This window comes from Salminus brasiliensis, chromosome 11, assembly GCF_030463535.1.
Source record: "Salminus brasiliensis chromosome 11, fSalBra1.hap2, whole genome shotgun sequence".
Classification (NCBI taxonomy): Eukaryota; Metazoa; Chordata; class Actinopteri; order Characiformes; family Bryconidae; genus Salminus; species Salminus brasiliensis.
In genome coordinates this window covers 23,341,912-23,353,972 of record NC_132888.1, presented here as the reverse complement: position 1 = coordinate 23,353,972, position 12,061 = coordinate 23,341,912, and the positions used below count along the sequence as shown (strand labels likewise).

Here is a 12,061-nt window from a genome sequence, read left to right as displayed (position 1 = left end):
ATCTACACCTCGGGTGGAGGCTGTGTACACTCTTACACGATGGATTATACACGAAATGGTCGTAACTGAGATCTGGCGAGATCTGAAGGGCAACTCAACAGAACTGCTTGTTTGCTGACCAGAAAGGTCAAGCAAAACACTGCAACAGCAAAGCATGTGCAGGACAGGTTTAGGGGGTTGTGGTGCACCCTTGACATGCAGTTTGACAGGGAAAGCGATGCCCGATTAACTGCTCAATCAAGCTCTGAGTAAGCAGTAGGACAACCGGATGGTATTCTTGCAGTATGAGCAGCCTCGCGAGCCGCTTTCTTGACGCTACGTCGTTGTTTCTCGCAGCATCTTCCCACCCACCTGTGGGTCCATGTACATATTCTCTCGTTTCGTGGAATTTCAGCGCACAGCATGGCACAAGTTAGCACAACTATGCGCCTTCTCAACATATTCGCCGTATTCTGCTGAATTGAGTGTGTGGATGCAAGCAAAAATCAACCCTAGCAACCCTAGGGACTGGGTTTCACGTGCAGCGCAAAGACCCAGTCGGACCGGCTACTTTCCTGTCCAGTGTGACCACCAAAATCGCCAAAGAACCAGATTTCCAAAATGACACAGTGTACGCCTGGCTTTACCTGAGTCCACAACTGAAGTCTGCAAGACAACATCTACGTCAGTCGGGGGCGTTTTTGGGACTAAGTGCTGATGAAGTAAAAATTGAACTCTTTGGCCACAATCAATAAAGGTGGCTTTGGAGGAAAAGGACGAATCATTAGATAAAAAAAGAACCTCTTGTCAACTGTTAGTCAAGGGGGTGGATCTATTATGCTTTTGGTTGGTTGTGTGGCAGCCAGTGGCACAGGAAAATAGAAAGTGGACAGTTGATGGATCCTACAACAGGACAATGATCCAGGGCATACCTCACACTCCACTAAACTCATCCGAGGCCAGTGCCAGGGGTGCCTAAAGACGTTAATGAAGGCACGGATGATAAATGAAGTGTATCGTAAATAATGACAGTCTATGCAGGATGTTTCTCAGACTGTGCAAGGCTGCTTTCACTGTGTCTTGGTCACTGATGATTAAGAGCGTGAAAGCAGCGCAGTGTTCCTGTGATCCTGAGAGAGTTAGGAGGAGGAAGAAGAGGAGGAGGAGGAGGAGGTTCGCCCCAAATGTCAGGCAGGAGCAGCTGAGCTTCCCCCTCACCACAAGCCTTCCTTCAGTCATGCTAAAGAAGAGCTTACGTACAAGGCCTATGGACTGTGCATGCTAATGATGCTGCTCACAAGTCTACAGTGCTGTGGGATCAGAGTGAGAGTCAGAGCTTTACATCCCAGCAAGGGTCACCTGTTCCTTAAAATTCAACCAATCACATGTGCTTCCTTGCACAGTTTAGGTCGGATAGATTGGGCTTTTGACACATTGTTTGCATCACTTCACTAGTGCCTAATGCTAAGCTTCTGCATTGGCCAATCGCCAGGCCCAAATGTTCGAGGATAAAGAGGATAAAGAGAACAGTGTAGCATCAAGGGATGGTGCATATAAACATGGGGCATATCCAATGATTTCACTGGTCACTATTAGTATGGAGGCGTACATTTAAGGTGTCCTCATTTGTTCTTCACTTGGAAACAGATAGATGTTTGGAAACCAGAGTTTGAGATCGTTCTACAGGAGTATTACAAGATGCAGTGTAGTGTTACACATAAAATGTCGGAAAAACACATTTAATATAATAATAGCAGATAATCACAAATTAGAAATGGCATTTAATGTATTTAATGCAACCCAACCCTCCAGATATGAGTCCAGTAAATTCCCAAGAGTCTCCAAATAAGCCAGGTTGGTTGGTACATCAGATGTCAGGGCAAGAACACCATGCTATACCCTTTAAGAGCCCCTGGGTCTCCAAGACTCCAGTCTCCTACCTAACATAAATACAATTAACCCCTTAAACAGTCGCTGGGCCATCTATTACCAAAGAATAAATATCGTGCTATTCCACAAGCTGTCGGCTTGTTCAGACTGAAGCAATTCCTATGTTGGAAGTCATTCATCATCCCAGGAGAAGCTACTCATGCATAGGTATTCATAGTGGTGGATGTGTAGGTTAATTTTTCGGAACTTTCCATGGTAGTTGTGGATATTGAACAGTAGGACAGCCTGATGGTATTCTCGTAGTTTGAGTTTGAGCGAATCATTAGATGAAAAGAACCTCTTGACAACTGTTAGTCAAAGGGGTGGGTCTATTATGTTGGTTGTGTGGCAGCCAGTGGCACAGGAAAATGTAGAACACAGGACGATGATCCAGGACATACCTTGTACTCCACTGAACACGACCAAGTCTTTTTTGGACCGATCCTCACAGTGCCAGGGGTGCCTAAAGACGTTAATAAAGGCACGGATGATAAATGAAGTGTATCACAAAGAATAGCCCCAGCAGTTTGTACAGATGTCCCTGTAGTAATACCCTGTAGAATCACTCTGGACTGGATACAATCTGTCAAATGTGCTGTAAAAAATACACGTCAACAACAAAAAAAGGGGGTCAATAAACAAGGCATTTCAAACTGATACTATAAAAAATCTTTTATTGCATAAATGCATTATTCTATACAGGTTCTTTTATTTACAGTATGATCTAGGGCATCTTATAAGAATGTCTGTCATCTATATTCTATGTGGCTAGATACTGCATGCAGAATTTTGTTGGTGTGTGTGTGTGTGTGTGTGTGTGTGTGTGTGTGCACGGTGGGATCATTTTTCTCAGTACAGTGACTCTATACATTTCCTTATGCAGCAAACAAATCATTAACCACATGCTACTCCAAATAAACTAATCCCCATTAGACTGGCAGTCTTGCAAGACACAGCAAGGGAACCCTTTGGAAAGACCTGGATGGATTTGTGCACTGATTACTAACAACATGTGGTCAGCATGTGGTCTGTCCCTTAATTACTAATGAAGTGACAATTATAGGCCAACACAGTCTAACTAAGACCTACGGAAAAGTCCATGAGCTGCCAACAAGAGAGTCCACTATCACAAAAACACAATGGTGAGCAATGCTGTTCATAAAAGGATACTACCAAGGAAGCTGTAAAAACCCACAGCGGCCAGTTCTACAAAATATTCTCTGGACTGACAAAAAAAAAAAACACACTAAACACCAAAACCACCGCACCCCAACTGTGATTTCAAAGGTGTGTCAAGACATTGTATAGGAGAAAGTAAGGGCAGCACTCCAGGCTGACCCCAAGCTGAAGAGAAGCTGGTTGGAAAAAAGACCAACCATTTGTGTTGGAAAGGCCAAGTCAGAGTCCTGACCCTGACACTATCGAGAAGAGGGCTGAGCAAGCAAGGCATCCTAGAAATACTGATGAACTGAAACGCATCTGCAGGGAGGAAAGGTCCAGATTTCCTCCTCAACATTCTGCAAATCTTATATCTGCAGCTTAAGGAAACGTTTGGGGTTCACTTACTTTTTCTAGCCTGCACTGTGTGTGGATGTTCACTCCAAATGTGCTCAATAAGCAACATGAACAGTACAACAGCGTGTGTGTGTGTGTATTTGTAACCTATCAGGCCACATATTTATTAGTAATAAAGGCAGAAATCCACCTTTTTCCAAAGGGTTTTCTTACTTTTGCTCGCAAAACAATAACAAATTATTATTATTATTATTATTATTATTTTAGATTTATTGGCTCAGTTCTCCATCCACTTTTCATAATTTCATAATCCACAGGCTTACTTTTCATAAGTCTTTTAAAGATATTCACACAAACATGGCAGAAACTGTCAGAAACAGGCAGAAATGAATGCTTGCAAAACATTGGTTCCAGTATAGAACCCTTTAAAACGTAAAAATGGAACCAAGCAATTCATCTGCTAATGGAAAGGTTCTAGATCCAGACTACAATGTAAATGTACATTGTATATTTATATATATATATATATATATGCAGACACGTAATATGATACAGACAGCCTTGTTAACTCCCCCTGGTTTTCATGTAATCAAATGCTACAAGCGAACGTTAGAACCTGGTTCGGACAAAGACAGCATGAGGAACAAAATGCCAAAATGTTGGTCCTGATCCTTTTCATACCTGCACCACCAGGTGGAGCCATTGTATTAGAGTGGATCCTTTCTCCCTCGCTCGCTCACGGTTCCTCTCTATAGGCGAGGAGGAGCATTTCAGTGCAAAAGGGGTAAAAACGGCGTCGCACGCAACAGCAGTTCTCGCTGATGAAGGAGTAGAAAATGCACGGGTGGGTTCTTCGGTACATCTGTACAGACTAATATGGCTTTAGTCAGAGGCTGCTGGAGGAGCTGATAGCTGGCGCGCAAGTATTGGGTTCAGCCGCCTCCTCTGCGCCCGCCGACACGGTCTGTGCAGAGTGTACCGACCTATAGACCGGCATGCATATACATGAATCGCCTAACACATACTAGGCCTATTTACACAGTTCTACCAGATCACATGCATTCAGGGAGAGCAGTCCTTTATGAAAACATGGAGGTGGGGAACATGTCCTGGGCTTCTTTTACAGGAGCCAAAAGAAGAGAGAGAGCGCGCAAGAGAGAGAGAGAGAGAGCGAGATGTTCTCGTGAAAAAACAATGAACTGAGCTGCATCAGGCACAGAGCAGGCCTAGCTGTCGAACCGCTGTCGACCGGAGCCGCGCAAATCCAAGTGGCAAAGGAGCTTGCGATTTGGATGACATTTCTATGGCCTCATTCGGAACATGCTGTATATAATCCACAGTGCAATTCCGCTGCGGCTTTGGGGGATGTGCGCAGTTAGACGGAACACAAGATGGATCGTGGTCAAATATGCATGGCTGTGAAAAGATCAGTCAGAGACTTGAAACGCCTGAAGTCGGAAACGTCCGGGCGACACTACAAAGTTAACGTGAGGAGCAAACGTCACTGTAATGGTTACTAAGGGTTTGTGGTGATGGAAGGAGAAGAACAGAAGATGCAGGCTGAGGGTTGGAGGGTGTCACAACGTCAAACAGCGTATGGGTGACGACACTGGGAGGCTTGGATCTGGAAGCATCAAGGGACAGGATGGGGACAAAGAGCTGAGACATGCTTGGGTGTTCCTAGAAGCGCAATATGGACCCAAACTGTAAAAGCCAGATTCAGTCTTAGGCTAAGTTCACATACCGAGACTCATTAGTCAATTACATTAGATCTTTCTGACCTAATGGTTCACATTCATGCAGGTAAGAGACTCACATCTGTCATTAGCAATGGGGAACCAGAGAAGGCCCTGATAACATCTGGGAATTAGGAAAGACTAGTGCTAGCCTTATTCCACTGTTAAGGTTTGGTTGCTAACAAAAGGGTTACATTTCTGAGGCTATTTTTCTCAAAGGGTTGGGCCAGTTTTATCCAAAAAGAGGTCACTAGGATTCAGTGCAGCCATGCAACACCATTGGACAGCTGATGTAACAACACTCAGCTGTCCAATGGTGTTGCATTAGGAGAAGTTTTAAACAGCTGTGGTTGGCTTGCTAGCCTGGCTCCTGACACTGTGACTAGTGCTCTTGCCATCAGCAGCCGGAGCCGGAGAGAGCACAACTGGCCTGGCTCTACTTCTCAGGGGTGGGTTGATGGCACTTCCTCCCCACATCACTTTTAGGCATGTATCAGAGCTGGGGAGCTGCACTTCCCTCCGAGGGCGCTGGCTACCCAGCAAAAGAGGCAGTGGCTGGCTTCACATGTGTCCGAGTCTATACCCTCTTAGCGTTGGGGGCATTGCAAGAGATAAGGGGTGTTCACATGAACAGGGATTTGGGTGAGTGGCCTTCCAAATTGGGTAAAATTGTGCAGTAGTATGAAGCATCAAGTAATAGGTAGGTCTTAGGTAGGACATTTTTAAAACTGGGGGAAAATTATGGGGGGGAAAGGAAGGCCTACGAGGTGAAAGCTAACTATGGTATGAATCTAGTCACTTAAACAATGTCTTAAACCAATGAAATCTTAATATTCACTTCAATAATATTACAGTGTTGGATTTGGATCGTTTTTGTATGTATTTTTAAAAAATAGCATTTTCGCAGTCGCATTAACAACAGTGCATCTCATTTGTGCCTCTTTAAATGTGTAATGTGAACACAGCCTAAGACAACGCACATACACACAGTATCATCAAACCAAGACCGCTCAGATCCCTTCTGCCTCATCAGTAAACCCCTGACAGGTCACATTTTAGCTCTAGCCTCACTTCCAGGTCACCTGTACCAGGTATTTGTGGTGTTGGTGCGATGGGAGCCAGGGCAGAGCAAAAATGGATACCATTTGCTTGGCTCAGAAGACTAGGTTGAGAAACCATGCTTTATGCATGATGGTTCCCAACACGTCTGAAGCCCACCTTGGCTTCACCACCCAAAGAACTCATTCATTAGCAGACCAGTAAGATCAGAGTTAGAGAGTTGGGCAGCACTTCTTGAGCACCATTTAACCCCTGACCAGACCAGATGTACGTCGCTCTGGATCTGAGTGTCTCACCTCTTCCCACAACGTCCCAAAAAACATTGAGAAAGCAACAAGGAGGCTCTGCTTAGCGTGGAACGAGCAGCTCTCCCGTTCGGCAGCAGGCCTCTGCGCCCAAGAGCAGCCCATCAGCGGATCCCTGCTGAAAATCGGAGCCATGGAGACGACAGGTTGGAGAGGCGCTTGCAGGCTCCGGTATGTTATTGCATTAAGGGAACAGAGGTGGCACGGGGAGGAAAAAAAAAAGAGAGAAAAGCAAAAGTCAGCCCTTTAAAGTCCCTGCCAGTGAGGTGGAGGGGGCCTGGCAAAGCACAGCCCCCTGCTGGCTGTCACTTGAGACGACAACAGACAGAAAAAAAAACCCATAATCCTGTAAGGGGAGGAAAAAAAACTCTCCTCTGTTTGTTCGGCGAGGTGTTTGGTTTCCTTTGATAGAATGTTTTCGCAGGTTCGTGTTTTTGTTGTTGTCGTTTTTTTTTTTTTTTAGGCAAAAGGAAATGACGTCACAGACGGACATGCACATGCAGGCTCCGCCCCCGCCCTGCTCACAGTGGTGCCGCTACTCCATGCCATTGCGCAGCATCTGATTGGCCGCGATGAGCATGACGCTGATGATGAAGGCCATGGCGAAAGCGCAGATCAGGCTCTTACGCACGCACGTCTGCCGGTTCTTCTTTTTGGGGTGGACTGGAAATTGACAAAGGAGACAAACACACACAGATCAGAGGAGAAAGACCGGTCAGCTATGTTAACTAGATGTTAGCCATGACCACACACATTGAAGAAAATCCATTAAAATAATAGAAAGACAGACAGACAGACAGATAGACAGGTAGACAGATAGATAGATAGATATATAGATAGATAGATAGACAGACAGACAGACAGACAGATAGATAGATAGATAGATAGATAGATAGATAGATAGACAGACAGACAGACAGACAGACAGACCGATATATAGATAGATAGATAGATAGACAGACAGACAGACAGACAGACCGATATATAGATAGATAGATAGATAGACAGACAGACAGACAGACAGACAGACCGATATATAGATAGATAGATAGATAGACAGACAGACAGACAGACCGATATATAGATAAATAAATAGATAGATAGATAGACAGACAGACAGACAGACAGGCTGACAGACGACAGGTTGACAGACAGACAGATACAGTGAAGAAAATAAGTATTTGAACACCTTGCAACTTTGCAAGTTCTACCACTTAGAAATCATGGAGTGGTCTGACATTTTCATCTTAGGTGCATGTCCACTGTGAGAGACATAATCTAAAAAAGAAAATCCGGAAATCACAATGTATGATTTTTTAATAATTTATTTGTGTGTTACTGCAGCAAATAAGTATTTGAACACCTGCCAATCAGCAAAAATTCTGGCCCTCAAAGACCTGTTAGTCCGCCTCTAAAAAGTCCACCTCCACTCCACTTATTATTCTAAATTAGAAGCACCTGTTTGAGGTCGTTAGCTGCATACAGACACCTGTCCACCCCACACAATCAGTAAGACTCCAACTACTAACATGGCTAAGACCAAAGAGCTGTCCAAAGACACCAGAGACAAAATTGTAGACCTCCACAAGGCTGGAAAGGGCTATGGGGCAATTGCCAAGCAGCTTGGTGAAAAAAGATCAACTGTTGGAGCAATTATTAGAAAATGGAAGAAGCTAAACATGACTGTCAATCTCCCTCGGACTGGGGCTCCATGCAAGATCGTAAGAAAGGTAAGGAATCAGCCCAGAACTACACGGGAGGAGCTGGTCAATGACCTGAAGAGAGCTGGCACCACTGTTTCCAAGGTTACTGTGGGTAATACACTAAGACGTCATAGTCTAAAGTCATAGATGGCACGGAAGGTTCCCCTGCTTAAATCAGCACACGTCCAGGCCCGTCTTAAGTTTGCACATGACCAAGTTGTGTGGTCAGATGAGACCAAAATAGAACTTTTTGGTCTTAATTCCACTCGCCGTGTTTGGAGGCTGAAGAATGATGAGTACCATCCCAAAAACACCATCCCTACTGTGAAGCATGGGGGTGGAAGCATCATGCTTTGGGGGTGTTTTTCTGCACATGGGACAAGGAGAGGATGACCAGGGCCATGTGTTGCGAGATTTTGGGGAACAACCTACTTCCCTCAGTTAGAGCACTGAAGATGGGTTGTGGCTGGGTCTTTCAACATGACAATGACCCAAAGCACACAGCCAGGATAACCATGGAATGGCTCCGTAAGAAGCATATCAAGGTTCTGGAGTGGCCTAGCCAGTCTCCAGACCTAAACCCTATAGAAAATCTTTGGAGGGAGCTCAAACTCTGTTTCTCAGCGACAGCCCAGAAACCTGGCTGATCTGGAGAAGATCTGTGTGGAGGAATGGGCCAAAATCCCTGCTGCAGTGTGTGCAAACCTGGTGAAAAACTACAGGAAACTCTGACCTCTTTAATTGCAAACAAAGGCTACTGTACCAAATATTAACATTGATTTTCATAGGTGTTCAAATACTTATTTGCAGCAGTAACACACAAATAAATTATTAAAAAATCATACATTGTGATTTCCGGATTTTCTTTTTTAGATTATGTCTCTCACAGTGGACATGCACCTAAGATGAAAATGTCAGACCACTCCATGATTTCTAAGTGGGAGAACTTGCAAAGTTGCAAGGTGTTCAAATACTTATTTTCCTCACTGTAGATAGATAGATAGATAGATAGATAGATAGACAGACAGACAGACAGACAGGTTGACAGACACAGATAGATAGATAGATAGATAGATAGATAGACAGGTTGACAGACAGACAGATAGATAGACAGGTTGACAGACACAGACAGACAGACAGATAGATAGACAGGTTGACAGACACAGACAGACAGACAGACAGATAGATAGATAGACAGACAGGTTGACAGACACAGATAGATAGATAGATAGATAGATAGATAGATAGATAGATAGATAGATAGATAGACAGACAGATAGACAGATAGATAGATAGATAGATAGATAGATAGACAGATAGACAGACAGACAGACAGATAGACAGACAGATAGATAGATAGATAGATAGATAGATAGATAGATAGACAGGTAGATAGATAGATAGACAGATAGATAGATAGATAGATAGATAGATAGATGGATAGATAGATGGATAGATAGACAGACAGGTTGACAGACACAGATAGATAGACAGACAGACAGATAGATAGGTAGATAGATAGACAGACAGACAGACAGACAGACAGGTTGACTGACGCATAGATAGATAGATAGATAGATAGATAGACAGACAGACAGACAGGTTGACAGACACAGATAGATAGATAGATAGATAGATAGATAGACAGACAGACAGACAGATACTAAGACAGATTGCATAGCAGCTTCAGCCCTTGATCATCCTTTCCTACTCCAATCCTCCCTGGGCGCACAGCGGCAAGTCAGCAAGTCTCTCCGCTTGCAGTCAATCCATGGCCTGGTTACGACTGAGGCATGATAATAAGTGAACACAAGTACCCGGGAGTATATATGTGTCTCTTCTGTACGTGAGTACTGCTGAGAAAGGCTTGTGCCTAGCCCCATTCACGCGCAGCTGGTTGCCTTTCCATGTTTAAATTTACATAATTTAATTTTTATAGCTCATGAAGACTGGGTTCAAAGTGTTCAGGTTAAAAAAGAGAAATACAGAAACCACTAAAAGTAGAAGTCTAGAGGCACAAATACACTTAAGTGAAAGTAAACAATCATATTTGATATATTTTCAGCATACTCAAGTTATGCTGAAAATATAGCTTATGATATGATATGAACGTGGCTAGTCCCCACCCCCTTTTTCTCCCAATTTGGTAGTCCCTGAATTAACTGTTTGCAACCCCCTATGGCACTAGCAATTCTCCCGACACTAGGAGTGCAAGGATTTAACACGTCTCCTTCCTTACATGCAAAGCCAGCCACCACCTCTTTTCAAACTGCCGCAGATGTGGCATTGCTGGGCAGCCGACACTCTCGGAAGAAAAGTGCCGGCTAACAGACACCTGTGCTGGCCTATATCGCTTAAGAGTGATGAGAGAAGAGATCACGACAATTGTGCTCTCTCAGACTCTGGCTGCTGATGGCAAAGGGTTTTAAAATCGTGACCCCCATCGGGCCTTAGTTGTAGCGCATTAGACCGCTAAACCATTTGGAGCCCATGGCTGAATCTTATAAAAAAAAAAACAATTGGCAAATCAAGAATTATGCATATATTCTTGATTTGCCAATATATACAATATATGAATATATGCAAGACATATAGTTTTCTACAACACTTCTTGTCTAAAATATCCATAGTTTCACTCGGCCAGGAACTGAGGCAGCTGAAAAAAGAACCTTGAAGGGTTGGGCATCAATCCATTTTGCTAAACCTTGTGATGAGTCAATGACTATAAATTCCAAATTTACAGGGCCTTTAAACTTTTGGCCTACTGGATAGCTGCAACTGAGGAGGGGACAGGAAGGGCAGTGACAAATGGCCTTTCGCCATTAGTCTGGTCCTCCTGCTCATCAATAAGAGACGTCCACAGGGTCCAAATACACAAACTACTTCAGATTCTGGAAAGGCCAAAACAGAAAGCCTCTAGAGAATCCAGATCCATTCAATCATTGCAGAACTGCTCTGTGCTTCTGGCTGAAGAGGAAAATGAGAGTGGATGGAGCACAAGCCCAGATAGACATCTGGAAACACATTCAAATCACTAATGTAGATCCTGAAGGTATGCAGAGCAGACATCCAAACAAATAATGGAATAAGAAGGAGGCCTATACACTGTTTCAGTTTAGCCAGGAGGGTTTTTAGGAGAGGTTTTGAGCCCTCAGGCACCTGTCTAGGCAACCTGGAAAGAGCTGTATATAGTAAAATAATGATAATTGCATTGAGACAATGGGAAAGAGCTCACACCCTTACAGCTGGCTCAGTTTTCTGCCGTTTTTCATTGACCCTGCCTCATGGATATTGTACAACATGACATCTACGTGATCTGTAAGGCTATGTTTTGTCAAGATCCCGGTGATCTGATATGTATTATGATACAGGGTTTATGGATCAATATGCTGAAGGTTGGGCTTTAAACATAGCTCTAAATGAACCTCTGTCTCCGACCAATCTTTACATGTAAACAATTTATTAAATATCAAAAATGTGTTTTTGAGAATCAATACAGTATTGGAAACCGTAATATTGCGATACTTCGATATCCTGATTCCTTATGCCTCTAATGACCTCAGAAGTCATGGTGTGGTGGCGTCAGAAGCATCAGCAGATGTTGCAGCCAGATATCACTGAACCCAATCAAACAGCTCCTTGTTTCCAACCTCAATAAAATGGTCTACACAGATACATAGACTACTCTACATGGGTGGAGATGGTGAAGAAATTCCTTGGCGTTCACATCAGTAAAGATCTCACCTGGTCTTACAACACACACCGAATCATTAAGAAGTCCCAGCAGCAACCATACTGTTTTAGAAGACTGAGGAAATTTGGCATGCCAGCCAAA

The 12,061-nt window shown here is 43.8% G+C and overlaps 1 protein-coding gene across 2 annotated transcripts in view; it reads right to left on the bottom strand.

Moving 5' to 3' along the window:
• Nucleotides 1–2,565: 2,565 nt before the first annotated feature.
• caln1 (calneuron 1) overlaps nucleotides 2,566–12,061 on the bottom strand; it is an 89,804-nt gene continuing 80,308 nt past the window's right edge. For both annotated transcript variants that reach the window (XM_072692243.1, XM_072692242.1), the window contains exon 6: nucleotides 2,566–7,186. In XM_072692243.1, the coding sequence (XP_072548344.1) occupies nucleotides 7,059–7,186 (128 nt within the window). In that variant the 3' untranslated portion in view covers nucleotides 2,566–7,058. The remainder of the gene's footprint in view (nucleotides 7,187–12,061) is intronic.